Raw genomic sequence first — 21,638 nt, 5'->3', positions numbered from 1 at the left:
TTGAGCCACTGTTCAGCCCAACTTGCTCTAATGTTCACTGACATTGTCAAAATGCTTCAGGACAATTTTCACTGTTCCAAAATAAAACAAGATCTCCCAACTAAATGACTTCGGACCAATTGCCCTTACATCTCATCATGAAGGTGTTTGAGTGTCTTTATATTTGAAATCCAGCACCAGCCCTCTGATGGATATGTTTTGTTTGCTTACAAAGCAAATAGGTCTGTTGAGGATGCTGTCAACATGGCAACCTCCACACTTAAAATCAACCTTAGCCCGCCTCCTGTTCATTGACTTCAGCTTGGCCTTCAATACAATAAACCCAGCCAATCTGTCCAATTAACTGTTGAACACAAATATTGACTTCCTTCATATGTCACTGGATCAAGAGCTACTTTAAAAAAAGGCAACATGAGGTTGATGATGAAAACTGTAGCACTTCACCCTGGACATTCTCCCAAGAGACAAACCACTTCACATCCCACCACAGCTCAGTCACCATTGTTTAATATGCACACCATACATCCATGTTTCATTAACAACAACAACAAAGACCGGTCCCGTGAGCAGGCAGCACAATCAGGCTCTTGGTGCCTTGATAAAAACTACAAACAAGACATCTAAAAGACAAAAATGTATTACAGATTTGGGCACAGCTGCCTCCCAAAAAACCCAATATATGTGTCAGGACTGGAGCAACCACACACAGCAGTGACTCAAATTACTTGGCACACACGTCAGGAACTCACTCGAACACCTGTGTAACATGAGTGTGTCAGCGCATACACAAACATATAATAAGGGCAAATGAAACCTTAATTGATATGTGGCTGCCTTGTGCACCTTATTCTGCAGCGGAATCTTTGTAAAAATAGAAAGTTAATAAACTCAATATTAGTCAACTAAAATAAACTCGCATTTGAGCTAAGCACTGTGACACAATATACTGTATCAGTCAAGTGTTAAAGCTGAATAAATAAAACATTGCAATACTACTTAACGTGAATATACTTACATACATACTGTAGGAGGGCAGGTACAAACAACATTATTTCTACATCTCAGACGTCAGGAGCATAAGATTAAATAGCAATTTTTTTCAATCATTTTTGGAGAGAATATGTTTAAAGCTTAAATTCCCAGAAGTCTTTTCAAACAGAGAAGGGTTTTATGCATAAAAAATGCTGCCAAAATGAGTCTCATCCAGCCCAAGCTGCTGAACTTATTCCAGAAGCCTTGTGTAAGAAAGTGTGTAATGAAGTAATGAGTTCTCTGTTGCTAACACATTCACACACAATACATGTATTACTATCAAACACAAGCTTTTTTGTAATACAAATGACAGAATGAATAGGAAAAGTTGGATTTTGTATCGCCATTGCATGAAAAAGATAAATCGGGTCTCCTTTCCTAGACTAAGTGAAATAAGGAGAAGAAGCAAGGAAACTCCTTTTTGTAAAACAAACATGTTAATTGAAGTAGGTGACTGCACCAGTGTGTGTTGATAAAACAGAAGGCATACAAGCAGTTTCTCTTCTTAAGAAAATTAACTGAAAAGCTTGCCCGGTTCTACACAAGTTAGACACATTAGAGATGGCTTTTAATTGCATTTTTCTGAACCTTAAAATTACTTCCACGTCACAGAGGCATGTAAAAGTCTCCTGCCTGGTGAGATTTCCATTGCTGCCGGTTGACACCAAGCCCATCGATTTAACAAGGTAACACAAGCTGAGCAATTTGAAGTGATTCACCTTGAAGCACCAAGTGCCTTTGTGTGTCTCCATGGCTGCCTGTGATAAATGGAGCTGTGGGGAGTACAAGGAAGCGTTTGAAACCACAACTTCTCTGATCAGATGGGAACAATTAGGACAGAGGCATGGAGGTTTACACAACCAGAACACACACATTTGGTGCAGACTTTTTCATATTTAGTTTTATCCGTAAAAAGAATGTTTAGTCATTTACACGTTTATTGGATTACATTTATTGGAAATGGCCAGCCCTATATCAGACTCTGTACAAGACTATTTGTCTTTTTTAAATCCTTGTTAGCCTCTAATGCAATTTAAATGAGTAAGAATAAAAGTAGTAGACATGTTAAAAAGGTGGACCATTGATCATTGATTCAATTCCAGTTCCAACATTTTGTCATTGATATTTCCCTTCAAAATCTTGACATACACACATACACGCACCATGTGCATCAGTATTATAAGTGGCCTCCCCTATGGCGTACCAAGGCTGCCTCTGTCATTAACCTCTGATACCGGCTTGTCCTTGAGTAAAAAAAAGTCATTCAACACCCCCACCCCACAAGACCCAGTTTTAGACTGTCAACCTAATGATGCCTCTGCCCGACCTTCACTGAACTGAGGGGATGTTCTTCTCCGCACCTCGCAGCGCCCTGCTGCAATCTGTCGGGCCAGACTCTGTTCCAAGGCCACAGTGGAGCTGTACAATGGCTGACCATGCATCACCCCAAGATGGACACACACGTGGTGGCAAGGAGGTTAGCACACACATGCTGGTATGGGCGCACACACAAATTGACAAACCGCTACACATGGCTTCAGCAGTGACAGAAAGAACGTTGAACTAGACGGATTGTCAAACGTAAATGAAGCCTGGAAATTTTACCTCCTGTGCGACAAAATGAACTCTATGAGTATAATTACAATCGGAACAATAAACCTTGTTATTTCCCTAGAGAATACGTCCAATCCATACAGATGAAAAATACTCAGTATTGGATAGAGTTTGCATGTTGGCTGTTGATGGACCGGTGTCAGTGAGTAGGGAGCCAAAACAAAAAGGCAGAGTGGAAGGAGGCAGCAGGGCAAAACTGAAAGGATGTCTTGTGTGTTGCTAAAATTAATCTCTTTTGTAACAATTTTATCAGGGTCACATTTAATGAAATAAATAGAGGTAGGGAACCATATCTGTGAAGCCCATATCAAAAGTGAACGCACTGACATTGCACATTCATAAAGCAATACATAAAGTTCTAAACCTTGATGATGCATAACATGATAACAACATCTTATATAATGTATTATATGGGTTGAATTACATTTGTTTATTAACCAAACTATGGTTGAGCTTATTCAAAGAAATTCTGGTTAAACAGTGTCATTGCAAATATGAAAAGAGAGATCGTGTCTGCATCAGCTGTACTAAGGCTTTTCGCATTGAGAGAATATATTGTACTGAATGGTGATCCTTACATCAAAGACTATGAGAGATATTCAAAGTGAAGTGAAGGTTACTCAGAAGAATCAGCAAACATCACAAAGAATGATTTATAATAAGCGACATTATGAAATGTAAGCTTTTATCAGTCACTGAATTCAAAACTTTTAATTTGACTACATGACTATCTATATTCATAAGAAATAGTCTAATTTGTTATATTCGATGTATCTTATAAAGTGCACTGTATATAAAACCTTAGTTAAGGCTTTAATAAATTACTAAAATGTGTTGCGCATACGTACATTACAATGCAGTATCCATCATAGATGTGTCTTATAGAAAGTTCTATAGAAGACAAAACAAAATCTTGTATAAAGTATGTTGTGTAGATTTCCTATAAATAATACTTGGAAATGGGAGAGTTTGAGGATGTACACTTCATTATATACTGAACACACTTCTAAGGCAACTATCAGAGGGTGAGAGAATACTAACCTGACCCAGTGGCCGTGGGGGCTCTGATCTGACTCTCAGTATTCAGCCCAAAGTTAATGAGATCTGGAAGTCATCCAGAACATCTACATCTCAGAGCAGGCCCTGAGACCCAGAGGCGGCAGGCTGGTTTGTGAGGCACGCCGCTTCCTACACACTAGACCTTAACAACACCAGAGCAGCTGGAAGGCAGATCATGTAGAAGAAATACCTGTCTGTCTCCCTCCACCTGTCTCTGTACTGTCTACATTGTACTGTACTGACCATCTGCTGAAACTCACGCTTTACAACATCAGGAGGATACGTCTCCTCTTGACCCAGAAAGCGACGCAGCTTCTGGTCCAGGCTCTCGTCATCTCACACCTAGACTACTGCAACTCCCTCCTGGCTGGTCTACCTGCATGTGGCATCCGACCTCTGCAGCTCGTCCAGAATTCAGCGGCTCGTCTGGTCTTCAACCTTCCTAAATGTTCCCACACCACACCGCTCCACCGGCTTCCAGTAACTGCTAGAATCCACTTCAAGACAATGGTACTTGCGTACCATGCTGCGAATGGATATGGCCCTTCCTACATCCAGGACATGGTTAAACCGTACACCCCAGCACGTGCACTCCGCTCTGCATCAGCCAAACGGCTCGCTGCACCCGCACTGCGAGGGGGACCCAAGTTCCCATCAGCAAAAACATGTGGGTTTGCTATCCTGGCTCCAAAATGGTGGAATGAGCTCCCAATTGACATCAGGACAGCAGATAGCTTACACATCTTCCGGCGCAGACTGAAAACTCATCTCTTTCGACTCCACTTCGAGCAATAAAATGAAAAAATGAATAAATATTAAAAAATAAAATAAAATAAAAAGCACTTACATACTAACAAAGCACTTACATACTAACAAAGCACTGGCTTATCTAAAGCCTGTTGAGTAGCACTTGAAATGTTTTGGCTCTATCAAACCTGATGTACTTATATGAATCTATTTTCTTAAAGTTTGTATCTTCTTGGTCGAATGCACTTATTGTAATGTAATGTTGTAATTGTATTGATTCTTTCTGATATTTGATCAATCGAGAAACTCTATAAAACATGTGTCAAACTGCGTGAAAACAGGGGTGAAACCAATTTGTTCAACTTCATTGGAAAACTGATGGAACAATAGTATAAGAATTATGTCTATAGCAGACAATTGTACCCAAAATGATTTGTGTCCAAATGCCAACATTCAAAGCCAGTGTTCCCTATACTGAGGCATAATCAATGATGTATAAGATTGAATGGTGTATAATAATACATACATAATAATAAATTATACTTACAAGTGCTCAAAGACGCTGGTAAAATAAAATCCCTGGTCCAGATATGTGTTGCATTTCATAACCTACTAAAGCTATCTTCCTAAATCAAATTCCTAAAAATGTCTCAAACAATATATGCATGCATGAAACAACATGCTTTAATCTTAATTATTGTGAATTGTTTGAATATTTGAGGCTCTAATAACCCTAAATTATTGCAGTTAGTTTTTTGTCCCATATGTATATTTGGGTTGTAAAAAAAGACATTGAATACAATATAACATTTTATCAGTGGCAATAATTCCAAGGCAACATGTTCTGTATGAAAGCACATTATTGTTTAAGTTTGTGTGTGTGTGTGTGTGTGTGAGTGTGTGTGTGTGTGTGTGTGTGTGTGTGTGTGTGTGCGTGTGTGTGTGTGTGTGTATGTGTTTTTGTGTGTGGGGGTGTGTGTGTCTGTGTGTGTGTGTGTGAGTTGGCTATCGCACATGAGAAAATCACACTCTCTGTCTCTTTGCCATGCATAGCCGAGGAAGGTGGGTTCCTCTCCAGGTGGTCAGCGAAGAAGAACAATTCCAAGAGGAGCACAATTCTGCAGCATTTACTTGCAGGACCACATCAACAAATGTTGCAGAATAGTTCAGCTCTTGAAATCAAAGGCAGCGCGGTGAGGAGGCGAAGCAAAGGATGAGAGATCATTGCAGAGATGGTGGCGTTATAGGCGAGATGCAGGCTGGAACTTATTGCATATGAAAAAAAAAAAGCAAGCCTATTTTCAGTTTCAGCCGAACAAACATTACCCTCCTCAGTTTATAACAGCTATGAAACAATACAAATAAAAGCCTTATTGCTTTTCCCTGTGATGACACAGTACACATCTTGTCTACACATATCTTGTATATTATCAGAGTGCCTCATCCTTATCTTCCTCCATACATAACGATATTCATCATACTTCACAAGGGGAACCTTATTTTCCTTGCTCATGGGACATCAGATTGGCTTCCAAATAAAATAAAAAGCCTGGCAATTCGAGTGAAATATGATACAGTACCATGATACAAATCAGAAAACCAGTATTAGGTTCTCTCATATATGTGGTGTAATATCACTAATCTCACATACAAGTACACATTCACTGCCTCTCGTCGTGACACACTATGCAGCCCCTCCTAACACCAGAGATAGGGAGAAGTCACACCTCTCTACAGCTTCTGGGTTTAATAGATTCACATTCAATCAGGAACAACATTCTAAAACACTTGAAATGTAAACACCTCCTCTATACTCGGTGTCAGTGCGTCCCATCAGCCTTTGCCTCTCTTCATTAGCTCAAAGCACTGAGCGCTATCTCTGATTTGCACTTGAGGATTAGCGGCCCTCTCAAACACATCTCTGCCAAAGTGTTCAGAATGGTGTTTGCTCATTTAGTGAAAAGAGGTGACTGAAAAAGGAAAGAGGAAAAGGCCATGGGTGTGAGAGAATTTTCTTTCCTTAATTATAATATCAGACTATATTGTACTCATCAACATCATAATCAGAAATCAATATTTCAGCTTTAAAACTAATTTCTAAATAAATATAAGGTCATTATTGCAAACCATTCACTATATAAATGTATTCCTTTATGGACCCTCTTGTGACGGTTGGGAATGGTATTTAGTAAAATGATGGTTTAATGCATTGCATTAGGGTTTGATAAAATCCAATGACTGGAGATTCATGATTGGTGATCACAGGTAATGGAAGTAATACGCTCTTTTAATGCAGGCCGTTTTTGTAAGAAGGAAAAAGCCAATACTATTAACAAGGATAATAAGAGCTAATTATCTCTCCCATTGACAAAAGGCAGACTGGGGGTGTCTGAGATGTAATAAAGGATTTGAATCGCTTACACTTGGAGCTTTTCAGCGCCATAAAATCACTGTCTAGTGCAATGTCTACTTCTACTTTAAGAGAACCATGTTTTTGTTAAATACGAATGCCCTTTCTGCCTCTCAGGACTCTCCCCCTTCTTCGGGCTGTTTTCATTGCGGTATTTTCCCTTCCATTCCTGATGTGTCTTTCTTTACATTTTGTACAACCACTCACCCCTGTTTAGTTGTCTAGTCATTCCCATCACCTGACTCTGTTCCCTCTCTGCACACCTGTGTCCTTTATTACTTATTTTATCTTTAAAGATAGATTTTTGTACAGAAGTTATGTTTACAATACTCATTTAAACGCAGTGTGTATAACTGTTTTTTAAATCCATCATGGGTAACATCCATGTTTACTTCTCAACCAGCATGTGTCCTCTCAAGGCATTTTTAGATATAATCCTCACATACTAATAGTTGAAAATTCGTGAAGCAAAATCAAGCAAAATGTGTTAATGTTGTTATGCGATAGAAATGGCCTTGCACATTTCTTCATTTCAGGAACATTAATCTAAGCATCAGCAGAGAAATCATGCATCAAATGAATGTATTCAACACAAATATTAAAGTTTCGATATTGGCGTCCAGTTTAGGGAATTGTATCAGTGCTTTCTTAGGGATATAAAGGTCAGAGAGGGATAAAGACAAACAGAAAATAAATTAGAATAACTAATTAACAATCAGACAATGAGAAGAAGATTGAAAAATAAAGAAAACAGGACAGTAAGGGCCATGTTTTCACCAAAGACAGTGCTGAATGTGCCCATTCGGGCACGGCTATCGCTTATATATCAGTGACATTATCAGAGACAGAGATCTTTTTATGGACTTTACAGAGGTCAGCCACACTGATCCCTTTATGGCACTGTTTATAGCCACAGAGAGAGAGTCTTGTGCAAAATGATCTAACAGAGTAGTAAACTTCACAAAAGACATCCAATAACTGAGACAGTGGGGAGCTGGTCCCTAAATCTTAACTTTGGAGACAAAACGGTGGGTGGGATAGACAGTAAAGTAGTGTTTTTATAGTCTGAACTTGACTGCTGAGATAATGTCCTGACTGGCTCCCAGACAGCGCTGACCCGTATTAGGATAGCTCTAATGCCAGATCATAACTGTAAATCCTGACAGTGTGTATCGCTAGCTGGTGGGAATTGGAGCTCATAAACTACTAGTGGAATGGGACACTTGTTGCCCTGCAAATGGTTGAGTGTAAAAATGGTGATGTCAGTGGCTTTCTCAATCTATCTTCTGTACACTTTGGTTCAGAGCAAGAAGTCTTAAAGGAAGAGTCTGATATGGAAAGTTGCATTTTTGTCAAGGGTTAAATGAGAAGGTCAATACTTTCATGTCTGTATGGTATATGAGCTACAGCCATGGGACCTTTAATGTTCAGCCAAGATTTAAGACTGGAAATAATTGTAGATAGCTAACCTGGTTCTGAACAAAGGCAACATAAAAAAGGTACAAACTATTTATCTATCACACTTGACTTTTCAATAAGTGCCAAAATCAAGTCAGCATTTTCCTCAACCACCATTGAAGTAAAATCAAGCGGCAAACTCTGGGGCAGAGCCGGGAGGCAAATAACGAAGTGCCTCAAACTGCAGTTAATCTAGTGGCCAGTAGGAGCAGTCTGCAGAAGGGAGCAATTTCCATAGACCCCCATGTTAAAAGGCCCAAATTTAAAGCAGAAATAAACATGTTTGCATCGTGGTTCAAAAAAACATATTCGCTGTATAGTTAAATTCCCCCTTTATGACTATGGATTGGTGACCGAATTGTTTAATAACGCAACCCCTTTAGTTATATTAGGTCTTAAAGGGTTTGCATACATTAGGGCGGGGTCACATTGAGTGACAGCTCTGTCCAGTGACTACTGCTGGTAGCTTCCTGTCTCTCTGCTAACAGCTCTGTGATGCTACAGGGACTCTGCCTGCTCAGCTCACCCGGGGAATATAACTTGAACTCGGCCGTGTTTGTTTCATGCTTATATTGGACTATTGTGACTCGCTCTGTGGTTAAAACAGACGGTGCATGAATGCGGTTTTGCAATAAGTGAAATTTGAGTAATTTATTTATGTGTTTATGCAGGGCTGCCAACATTTGAGTTCAGCTTGGAGTGAGATTTTTTTTTTGGTGAACCAAAAAAAGAAACGTTCATGTGTACAGTGTTACAAATGTATTGAACATGCACAAACTAGTGTTTCCCATTAATGTACCGGGCGCTACAGTGGAATACGCACATACACAGTGTACCCGCGACTCTTACAATGAAGGCTCGATAATCAGCTCACAGCATATAAAATAGCATATAGGTGTAAGCAGAGGTAAAGTGCTATTTTATAAGTGTNGGGGCAGGGGCGGGATCAACTCCTGAACAACAACAAAAAGCCGGCGTTTTATCCAGTTTGTACACAACGATGGAGAAACTTAACAAGCAGCAGTGGTCCACTGAAGAGACCAGCTACCTACTGGGAATCTGTTCCTCCGAAGAGGTACAGAGGAAGCTGGAGCACAATCGGCCATTGTTGTTGTTGTCGGTGTCAACTGTGAGGGTTTTCCGCACGCTTTGGCTTTATGAAGCAGGCACGCAAACGGTTACGTCATGACGCAAACGATGACGCAATGACGCAGCACCAGTCGGACTCTGGGCAGTGTGAAAAGAGCCGGAGCTAAACCGAAGAACCGGTTCTGAACCTGAAAAGCTCTAGCACGGAGCCTGAACCGGAGTTGCGTTGGTGTAAATGAGGTATACTTGGGTCCGAATGCTTCTCGTTTTGCGCAGTCCTGTTCAAATGAAATCGCCGCCAATCCTATTTTCAGGGCCGGGGGAGGGGCTACAAGACTCGCGTCTTGTGCTGCGTTTACTTGAACTCGGATATTAGAGACTTTCTCTCATAAATGTCTGATGAGCCACAACTTTTCTTTCAAAACAAATCTGCCAACTGGGGTGGCAAGGCCTATTTTTAGGGTGGCAGTTGCCACCCCATGCCACCCCGGTAGATCCGCCCCCGATTACACTACAACTGAAGAAAATGCACCTTGGACTTTAAGAATTATTTTTGGACTTTTTCCTGACATTTTATAGACCAAATTATGAATAGATTCAACATAGATTAACATAAAATGTTGAAGCAATTAATAGAATAGGAAAATAATAGTTGCAACAGTAGTTGACCACATCACTGGATAATATCTGATACCAAGTAAAAATATCTCTAATTTATGGGCGTATAATCCCAATTTACACACACAGATGAGCTGGCAGTATATCCTTTTCAGATCCCTCTCTGATGTATAGAGAGTAATAGTGTTTAATAAGGCTGACATTACGCTGGGATAATCCCACTCTCTCATGCACCGACACACAACCAATTCCATTTCCACCGGCTCAGCTGTTTTCTCTTCGGTCCAAAAGCTCATTTCAAGAAAAAGAGTCCAGGGCGCAAAACGAAGCCTCAAATATCAATTACCACTGATGGGAGAGAGAGGGGAAAAGCTGATGGATGCTACATTTCCTCAAATCCTTTGCTATTCTTTTCATTTGAGTTTAATATGTTTTTTTTATATATACAGTGATAACAGCATATGATGAAGAAAAATTAATACTTATTGGCCTGATATGAGACCTAGGAGCAGCAGAAATGCACAGTATTCAAAATGTATACAAACGTAAACGTGTGTGTGTGACGATGATTGTATGTGGAGAGAAAGCAACATTTCTATAATGTTTGCATGAAGGGAGATTTCACGGAACATTCTGCAACTCTCTGATCTTTAGGAGTATATTTCATTACTTGGTCGTGAAACATTATAGGATTTCAGATTATACTTTTTCAAAAAAATATATATCAAAGAATAGAGAATGTGCCTTGGATAAAAATACATTTGACTTAATAAAATGAGAAACTGATAATGAAACATTTTACAAGATAGATAATAAAATGATTAAATGACATCCATTTGGTCACATAACTAAATATTTAGTCAAAAAGATGGACAATGGATTGTTAGGAGGCAACAAAGAGAACATTTGATAGACATAGTCGTCAGGGAAGCCGCCTTACCAACTTGGGGTATAAAAAAAGCATCGGAACAGTTCACTGAAATGAACAATTGGGACAACAAGACCACCAGTACCAAATGACCTGGGAAATTTGGATGGCTCATGGCTTCGTGGCATGTTTAACATTGTGGAACAAGGCCATTCAGCCTTAATAGACAAGCCGAAAGGATCTTAGAGCCAATTCCAGTGCCTACTCGAAGCCAATGTAGTGTTTAGAGGTAATATGCTCTCTTTTTAAGTCCCCGTCAAAATTCTGGCTGCAGTCTTCTGCAGAAAGCTATTATAGTCTATTTCACAGGCTACAAAGGTTCCTCTTTCTTCTGCAATGTTCGTAAATGATACATCTTATAGCACCTCTGATATTGCTAAAGAAGGTCACATCAATATGATATAAAATCTGTGGTTTCAAGAGGCCATGAACTAAACCAAGACTCAATGTATTCCCATGTTTTCTTAACAGCTAGGTTTTACCTCCTTTGGTCTTGTTCAGGAGATAATAGCTGGGGTACACCCAGAGATCAGCAGTATGTCCATGATCAGATTAACCTGCTTGGGGACCCAGGTGCAGAGGAAATGCTATTGGGCCCCTGTTGCCTTTAAGTTACCATCACACACAGTGCACACAGTACACTATAGATAGCAGCTTCTTTGTATTTTGCGCAGGGAGGCAGACACCATACTCCTTTATTGGAATACCTACCCCAAGGCTTTCTGTGTGTCAGTGGATGAAACATGACTTTATTTAGCACAACAACAAAAAACACGCCATGTGTGCACGATATAAGGTAAAACAATAAAGGTGTTACAACTAGATTTTGACACATGGCCCAGAACAGGGTCGAAGAAGATTGTGTCATAATGCAAGATAGTTGATATTGAATTTGAAATTTGATTAAAATTTACAAAGCACAACATGTTATATCTTGCTTGCAGAGTGTTCTACTTTGCCTGTTCTCACATGGAATTTCAAGATATATGTGAATATTCGTTTGAAAGGAAAAATATTATACTTTGGTGAGAAAAAAGCCTTTTTCTTAATGGTGCTTTTGATCTCAAATATTATTATTTTAACCATAAGATTTTAAATGAATAAAGGTGGTGGATCGGGTCATTAACAAGAATAAGCCATTAGCTGAGTATAAAGTGTAAACAAAGTCACTGCCCTGTAAGTCAGTGAATGGGGAGAGACGAGGTGTGTATGAATTAATCAAATATCTGCGTATAACTTCAAATATTCTCGCTGAAGACGGCACACAGTCGGCACGCAGCTTGAGCTTTTACAAATCTTACCGCTGTCCCCAGTTTGCGTAATTAGTTTAGTGTTATTACATTCGCATGGAACAGAGGGTATAAAATGTGTTATTGCTTTTTAACTGAACACAGTGGGTAAACTAATGCGCTCAACATGATCAATAAATCTTATCTGAACACATCAACTCCCTGCCAACTGGAAAATTAAGCAATGGTGTGTTTGGATGAATAATATATCTTTCAATGTGTTGGATGTAAAAATCTATTGTTTATTTGGTGCATGTCATTCTTCTTTTCCAATGTAATGACTACAAGGTTTATGCATACTAAATGTGTGCTTTTACTGTAGATGCAAGATTCAAGATGTTTATTGTTGCTCAAAACCAAGGAAACATAATTAAGTACCTATACAAATATTGTTTAAAAATGGAACACCTTTTCCTCACATGATGTCCTAAAATAAAAATAGAACATCCATTAGGAGCAGCTCCTCACATGATCTTCACAGCCTGTTTGTATCTGCCTGAACAATCTTCTCAATACTTGTCCTGTGCTTCTCTCCTCCTACACCGTGGGCGAGAGAGGCAGTGGGTCCACTTTGTAAAAGCCTCCTGCAGTTCGCTAATCATGTTGACCGCCGGCTACCAAATTAAAGCTGTCACTGGCACTGTTGGATGTCGTTGGTCCAAGCAATGTGGCTTCCAATGGTTAAATGGATCCACCACAAGGGGCCGTTCCTATCATAGTCTTTCATAAAGATATTGCTGTCATGTGAAGGCTTTGAAAATGCTACTTTCTTGTGTTTTCTCCAGATTAAGGATTTACGGTTCAGATACAGTAGGAAGCGCCCATCAGTGATTCCAGTTGCCTACACATCCTAGAGATATAAATGTGTCTGTTCAGTTTGTGACATCTTTAAAACATTTGGATTTTGATTTGACCACTCAAAATTGGATTACAATAAATCCATTGCAGTTATCATCAGAACTATTCTCTAAGAGAATGTTGTTGTCATCAGAAAGAAAGGTTAGGAATGCATGATGATAAGCAATATGGATTCTTCTCATTTACTTGCTTTTTACAATGCCTTTAACAAAAAGAGGAGTTTTTTTATCCAGCCACATTACCATGTTACAACTATTTTATTACAATGTTTCCCTCACTTTACTGACAAAAATAAAAGACTATTTAATCTTAATTGTGATTAATTCTATAACTACAGCAAGGTTTAAGTATTTTACTTTTACATTTTAAAGAAAAAAAAGAATACAGATTTATGTCTGGAGGGTAAAGTGAGAAAAATTAGAAGAATACTTTGGTATCATTTGGAACATTACCAAGTTTAGAGGCTGCCTCTTTATATTTTGCTGATAATCTAGAGGAAATTGCAAAATGTTCAAAGCGTTCATCCTGTCTTGGGAAAACAAGGTTACTGAGTAATACCAAAAGAATCAAAACATACACACAAAACAAAAACCAACATTGGAAATGATGAGGGGCTTTGGCCGAGTGGACACCAGGCCATTGTGGATACATGTTGCTCATGTTGCTTCAACAAAGCTGTCGAATAAGAAAAACAATTTAAGAAGTGAAATACAAAAGCCAAATATAAGGTTCTCCATCTTCAAATGGTTCATTACAATGTTATTTCAGCTTTCTGTTCACTTTGAGTTTAGTGCATTTTGAGACATGCAGCTGAAAGCCTGCATAATAAAGTTTAATACAGTCACAAAAGGCTCTAGGGCTAGGTACTCCCTCCAGCAGACACACAGTATATCAACATAAGCATATTGAAATCATTTAAAAGTTGTTGAATGTGCATCTCTCCAACTAGTTCACTGAGCCAAAGAGCTCCCTTGAGCAAGTCCCCTGTCTCCGCTGCATAAAAATAACAGAGAGGGAGAGACTAAATGTTCCATAATAAAGAATTGAGCAGCTCTTCTGTAAATCACAATATAGTTAACAGAGTAGCGCCACCTCTAAATAAAATGCTAATATAACGCAACATGGCTGCGTAAAGGGATTTAATTATATCTGTGCACTTCCATAGCAATTAAACCCCAGTGGAGTCCTCCAGCAGTTTAAACATATTAGAAAAATGTCTCGTGTCAGACGATGATGCCGCAGCCCATTAGCCTATCCACAGGCACATAGAGGGTGTGGAGAAGAATGAAGATTGGGTAAGACTTTATTTCAGTTTTTTAAGAAACACTTTGGCAGCAATTGCGCGTATATATTCAGAGTCAACCCCTTAGGTCTGATGTGATCAGATAAACATCATCAAAATAAAGGGAAGCCTTGGGCCAAAACGTGGCACTGAAAAACACTCACTTATAATCGCATATACAGACATTCACAGTCATAAAAACACTAACCACAAACACACACGCCAGGTACTGCAGGAGAGTATACAAACTCCCAGGCTATCTTGTCTCCCGTCTTCCTGTTAAAACGTTGCTTAATGACAGTGCGGGGGAGAGGAAGATTTTAATTAGCCAGCAGAGGAAGCTTCATTAAATCTTTCCTCTTCCGTCCTGCCAGGCGCTGTCCTGATGCAAAACTCTCCCAGCCGTTACAGTAGGTAGGACTACATGGTGACAATAGGAAATCAGATTAATCTTCCACTCGGCTTGAGACTGATGATAGCTTGGCTCTCTTTGGATCCTCTGAGTCACAGAAGTCTTCAGAGGTAAGCAATGTGGGGATGTTCTTATAATAATTTGCTGTTGAAAAGTGTATTGGTCCTTCCAAAGGACTTAAACATTGACTAACTTAGGGAAAACTAAAATATGTTTTCATATTATTATAATTTCCATGTCAGATCTTAGGTTTACAACAAACACTGTGTAACAATGTTAACACCAGATACAGAGGCTTCCACAAGACTAAATTCCACCCTTGCATGAGTTTCTTTACCTTCTTTTCTTCTGTGTCTTTTGCACATATTGGATGAACATAACAATACATCATGAATATAAATCTATAACTTTCACTAGGCTCTATTTACTTATATATTTAAGAGCATATTACAAAATATTGAAAATAATTGGTACAAAATAGACCTCATATGATGCGACCAACAGTGAACCAATATATTTGTGCATAAACAAACAGCACTTACTTAGTTTAAGGGAAAGTCAGGGTTCATATTTCGGCGAAAAGTTGTATAAAGTTGTGCAACAATGATATTCTCACTCCGCTGAGCACTACGGAGGAAGTGCAGCGCTTACAGCTTGAGTAATTGCCAACAACTGGAATGTGTTTTAGGAATAGATGAAGCAAGAAGGCTTTTATTTCAGCACATTTGCACATCACACATACAGAAACGCATGTGATGGTAATTTGAAGAAATGTTTGGCCAGTTTCCAAACTTGAACATCTGTTGCAAAGTTATTTGCTTTGTTTCAGTAGTGCCAATTTAAAGTCATGCGTAAGAGAAATGCTGCTCAAACATTTGTAAAGTCTTCAGGATGGCCAATTACTGAGCCATTCTGAAAAAGAGCTGAGTGAAAAGTGGATTGGGGATGAGCTGCAACAGAAGATGAGTAAGAGCCAAATAACAAAGTAAATAAGTCATATAATGTGTGGATCTTGCTACACACTGACAGATGAACAGGATTCTATATAAAACTACTCTCTTTATGCGCTTCAATCACTTCTTCCACATCTGTCAAAGGAGCACGACGCACACGCTTTTACATCCATTCCCATAATCCTGCCTCTTTTCTAATCGTGTGCCAGCCATCACAGTATATCACTTTATCCCTCCTTCAAAGCTCCCGAGAGACGACTGTTACACAGAGAAAAGTGAAATGAGAAATTCCCATTGCCACCTAATTGCATGGCCAAATCGATCCAGTAATAGATTCCTTCTCTCCGACATCCAGTCTCACTGACAGCGCTATCAGACAGACAAATCAGAACACTGAGTGTGTTTCTGTGTGTGTGTTGGCTTTTCAGTCTTCAACATGGCAGATTCTGGACGGCCAGACATCTGCGTGATTGCTTAGCAGTCGGAGAAAAGGCAGATTTAGGCTCAGCAACACTGACTTCCTACCCTTTTGTTGGAGATGAGCTCAAACATGGGCAATTCACTACTTAAACAAAAATGAATAAATAATACAAACATCCAATAGGAAATGTGCTTTTGATGGATATATTATTTGGAATGGAGAAAAAAGCCAGATAGACATAGCAGCTTCTTCAGTCTGTAAGCAGACTAAAGCTGCTCACTCACTTACAGTAAATGTCTTATTAAAAATAACTGTCCGTCCTTTTGTCTCAGTAACCCTGCCCATTTAAAGAGCAAGAGGTCCCGTTTAATCAGTTATGCTACAGACTCACATATGGACACATCCATTGTTAACAAGTACAAAAAACAAAACATGTTTTACAGAAATGTTTTAGGTACGAGGACCTTTCATCATGGGCAGCTGTCCTGAAAACAAGGCTAATTACTCTAAAGGCACGGACACACCAGGCCGATTGTCGGTGGGCGTCAGGCCGACGATGAGCGTCGACACGCCCTACTCAGATTGGTGTGTCCCGCACCGTTGGGTCTTTTCAGCCGTGCCGACGCCTTTTCGGCCCAAAACATGTTGAATCGGCGGGCAGTCGGCCAAAGGCAGTCGGCAAAAGAAATCACTCTGATTGGCTGTTAAGCTAGCTAATCAGTGCATGAGAAGCGAAACGGAAGTGAAGGACCCAAACAAACTATTATGAAGGCAAATCTGAGATTTCATTTAACTGCAGAACACAGGTTCGGGAAAGCCCCATGAGCTTCTCGTTGTTGAGTGAAAATGGAACGCACATTCTATTTGTTGTTTGTTTATATCACGCAGTCTGTTCTTCTTCTCTCGGTGTATCATGCAGTCTGTCTTCACACACTTACACACTTACACAGGCCAAACCCTCTTAGACATCCCATAACCAACCCGGTATCGCGGCAAGACGTGAACATGTGACAATTTACCATGCTGGGAGACGTGAAGATGTCACGATTTCGTCCCTTCAAACGTGACAGTTACACGGTATTGTTAACCTGGCCCAAATACCCGGAAATGCCAAGCAAATGCTGTACCACGATGGTCGGTTGTTATTGTCAATATTAATATAATAATGATTTATTATAAAGCAAGCACACTTGGAATAAAGTATTATTATTATTTTTTTNCACACATCACACACACACACACACACACACACACACACACACACCAACACACACCACACACACACACACACACACACACACGCACACACGACGAGCTCCGACCCCTCGCAGTCTTCGGCCCCCGGGACACCAAGGACTCTCCCCTTCATAAAACCCGTATTCATAAAGGACGGGGTTATCTGTAGCTAGGTGGTTATCACGTCGGAGTAGGTATTCTCCTACCCTTCCCTTTGGTCCCGGTCTGTTCTCCCGTCGTTCTTGTGTGTGGGTGGGTGGGTGGGTGGTGGTGGGTGGGTGTGTGTTGTGCGGTTGTTGTTTGTGGTGTGTGTGTTGTGTGGTGTGGTGTGTGTGTGTTGGTGTGTGTGTGTGTGGTTGGTGTGTGTGTGTGTGTGTGTGTGTGGTGTGTGTGGTGTGTGTGTGTGGTGTGTGGTGTGTGTGTGTGTGTGTGTGTGGTGTGCCCTTCGCACTGAATTAACAAGGGAGGACTTCTCCGACAAGAAGAGCATCGAAAACTAACTATACTACTATCGACCGTCTGACTCCTTCCACTAAGTTAAAATAGACACAACTTATTTTTCGCAACAATTGTGTCCCACCACCGACAAATTTTTTACCTACCTTTTTGGTTAGAACAGATTTGTTTGGGGTTCGACATGACTCACCAAGTTTATTATTTTTACACAAACATGAAATTACGTTAATGTTTTAGAATAACACAGTCTAGTTTTGTAGTATGGAACAAATATATATGTTATATAGGTCACGAACTTAACCTATTTTTTCCACGGTACCAATGAGATTTAGTCGTTTGACAAGTTCCAGTTAAATAAATATGTCGGGTTTTTGTTTTTTTAAACCAGTTTCAGTATCATTATAGGATATTACGACCAACCCAACAAACAGAAGAAATGACAAATATAAAACTTTCCCGAGTGAATTTGTTTTACTGAGTCCCACGTAGACTCTATATCTCCCCGCGTCCCACCCATTTCCACGAAATAAAAAATCATTCACCCCCTCAACCTGGACCTTGGGAGTCAATTTGTCTAAATGAAAAAGAAATACCTATATTTCTTCTTCATTTCGGACATGGAGGATGAACCGCCGACCAATTACTGAGGAGCAGGGACTCATGTGAGTGGTAGAAAGTCGCTCCTTTTCCTCTTCCTCCTGCCCTGTTAGGAACTAGGCCGCTGTTCCGCGACAGAAAAGCTGATAATAAAATTCGGTGCGATTTTAAAAACTTTTACGTAAAATTGACAACACAACTACAGAAAAAGACTGAGACCTACAACGATAAGCGACGCCCGCGCCAGTGTATCTACTCAAAGTAACCTACGCCGCCCCGACACTCATGGCCCGCGACTCATGCTTATACAAGGTAAAACGAATCCTTGGAAGGAATGCTTCACTTTTACTGGGCCGTCGGTACTATTCACGGCACACACACACACACACGTTCAAGGCCTTATCAACAACACTATAGTTTCACTGTCTCCAAAACTCCACAACATCCACAGGTAACTCTATTGCTGCTCTGATAGTTTGAAAGTTCGATTTTCCATTTTCAGTGCTTTCAGCGGCAGCATTTTTGACTAGTATAATTTTTTAATTGTTTCCCCAACCGACCCAGACTCAGCAACGCTCCTGGTGCTTATGTAATGCAGAACACTTAAATTGGATCAAATCTAGTCACCTTAAATAAAAGTGACACAACAATCACAACTGAATTAAAATAACTGTGACCGTTTCTCACACGCTTCAGTCAGTCTTTGGGATCATGATTCAATTTAATTTGACCCCTTCGTTCCATATATTTGTTCTGCCATGGAACTATCTATTCAAATGTGTCGGGTTATGGTTAAAGCACTTTGTGAAGACACTTTGGCAATAAAAGACAAGGAAATACGAATCAGAAACAGGTTTATTACCAGGTAGGTTTACACGTACGAGGAATTTGACTTGGTGTTGTAGAGATTTTTATGCTCTACTTACAGTAGCCCTTCCACATATATCTTTGACATATTTTTAAGTGTGATGTGTGTAAACTGTCCCCTCGCTCCCAACAGGAAGTGTGTGATGGAGTGGGAGGAGCCTCATGACAGCGCTCTGTACTGCCTTCAGACAGACGGGAATCACATGATAGCCAGCGGCTCCTCGTACTACGGGGGGGTGCGTCTATGGGACAAACGTCAGGCTGCATGTCTGCAGGTAACCTGCTGTAAATCCTCAATGTCTGAGCAGATGTTACACAATACACTTATTGCTGTTGTTTTTTTATAATGTACCTTTTCGTGTGCAGTTCTTCCAGCTGAGCTCCCGCCCGGTGAGCAGCCCTGTGTACTGCCTGAGGTTCAGCAGCTCTCACCTGCACGCTGCCCTCGCCTCCTCCCTGCACTCACTGGACTTCAGACAGAACAACGTCTACATCAGATGACACACACACACACACACACACACACACACACACACACACACACACACACACACACACACACATATCATTTTTTATTAATCTGTTCAATAAAGCTGTTTATTTTCACAAGGTATGTTTCATAAGGAAGTGCTTATTAAGATGAGTTAATAATTCATAATAGTCTAAATGTCAGTGGGTTTTTAATGGTGACCTCTTAAATGTATAAACCTTAAACAGAATCAGCCTGTATGGATGGGTGAAACAGCCAAGGCTGTACCTACTGATCAACAAGCACTAGAATAACCTCCACTTGTTCAAGATGTATTTGTTATTTAACTAATTCAGAAAACTGTTTAAAGTAGGCTGTTGGTAAAAGACTCAAGCTACAATTTACCTGTATTTGATTGTGAGATATAGAGGAAAAAAAGAGGAAAATTAAAATAGATGGCCTCTACCTACACCAACCCGGTGTCTACACCAAACCGGTATCACGGCAAGATGTGAACATGTGACGATTTACCATGTTGGGAAACGTGAAGATGTCACGATTTTGTCCCTTCAAACGTGACAGTTAGACGGTATTGTTAACATGGCCCAAATACCCGGAAATGCCAAGCAAATGCTGTACCACGACGGTCGGTTGTTATTGTCAATATATAATAATGATTTATTTTCTAATAGTCACACTCGATTTCGCCGATTTTCTTGTTTCCCCAGCTAGTCGACACCTCTTTTAGCATAAACAAAGGCCACATTAATGTATTAAATCGATGTTAATCCATGTGTGCGGTTGTGGAATTAACGGACGTGACGTTGTGCTTTTGCGTTGCCAGGCAACAACTTGGCTTCATGTTAATTTACAAACTCTTCAACTAGAACCGTAGTTATATTTAAAAACATTTTAGAAAGCCTCACGAAATACTTTAATGTAAATTTAAATTTAAATGTGAAGGACTGTGTGTAAAACAAAATTAATCCGTCAAAAACAATACCGGAAACAGACATAGGCAAGATCCTAAGCTCGATAGTTGGATGGTTTAGCCGCAATGCACGTTGGGATATGGTGTTTATGCAATGTGAAATCCGAAAACATAAAAAAAAAAAAAATAATACTTTATTTTGCGTGTGCTTGCTTTTCTCTTTGAAAGTAATCACATAACGGCATTGTAATACACGATTCGCCTGCATTAAATATTACACATCTGCCGTAGTTCTTTATTTATAGAGCCCTGATGAGAAGACTTCTGGACAAACTTGAAGACCTGNACCCATCCCTAGGTACCGGTGATATTCACGTTCGGGTGATGCCTTTTCAAATGAGTGTGCAAGTTTGATGTATTGCCAGCCGCGTAACCAATGTTAGTTGAACACAACTAACATTGGTTACGCGGCTGGCAATACATCAAACTTGCACACTCATTTGAAAAGGCATCACCCGAACGTGAATATCACCGGTACCTAGGGATGGGTATCGAGAACCGGTACTAAGTCAATACCGGTACCTGATTGTACGGTATCGGTATACTGTTAAGCCGCTGGACAAACGGTGCTGCTATCGGTATGTGTTACGTCTACTTCCTTAGTTTAACTTTAAACCATTCTGGTTGGTTGGGAACCCTCATCCCGTGTGATGTATCCGGTTTGAGACCCCTCTGATTGGCCACTGTAAATGCCACTCGTCATCTCTCTCAACAGCGCTCTTATTATTTTTGTGAGACTCCCGCACCAAATTATTGAAAAGTATCGATAAGAGTAAAGAAAAATACAGATACCGATAAGCAGTACCGGTATTGGTATCGATAAAATCCTAACGATACCCATCCCTACTTTGA

The 21,638-nt window shown here is 40.0% G+C and overlaps 2 protein-coding genes across 2 annotated transcripts in view; one reads left to right on the top strand and one right to left on the bottom strand.

The window, feature by feature from the left end:
- The window catches only part of LOC104956041 (ephrin type-A receptor 6-like), an 80,562-nt gene extending 78,088 nt beyond the window's left edge, over positions 1 to 2,474 (bottom strand). The window contains exon 1 of the mRNA XM_010783479.1: positions 2,360 to 2,474. Within this exon, the coding sequence (XP_010781781.1) occupies positions 2,360 to 2,474 (115 nt within the window). The remainder of the gene's footprint in view (positions 1 to 2,359) is intronic.
- Positions 2,475 to 19,457: 16,983 nt separating this feature from the next.
- Positions 19,458 to 20,362, top strand: LOC104956032 (F-box/WD repeat-containing protein 4-like). Its single transcript, XM_010783467.1, has 2 exons — positions 19,458 to 19,601; positions 19,693 to 20,362. The coding sequence occupies exons 1-2, from the start codon at positions 19,470 to 19,472 to the stop codon at positions 19,825 to 19,827; spliced, it is 267 nt and encodes an 88-aa protein (XP_010781769.1). The 5' UTR covers positions 19,458 to 19,469; the 3' UTR covers positions 19,828 to 20,362.
- Positions 20,363 to 21,638: the final 1,276 nt, after the last annotated feature.

Source organism: Notothenia coriiceps, unplaced genomic scaffold (genome assembly GCF_000735185.1).
Source record: "Notothenia coriiceps isolate Sejong01 unplaced genomic scaffold, NC01 NC01_scaffold00025240, whole genome shotgun sequence".
NCBI classification, from domain to species: Eukaryota; Metazoa; Chordata; class Actinopteri; order Perciformes; family Nototheniidae; genus Notothenia; species Notothenia coriiceps.
Note: the sequence above shows the minus strand (reverse complement) of the source record. Positions and strands in the feature narration are given on the sequence as shown.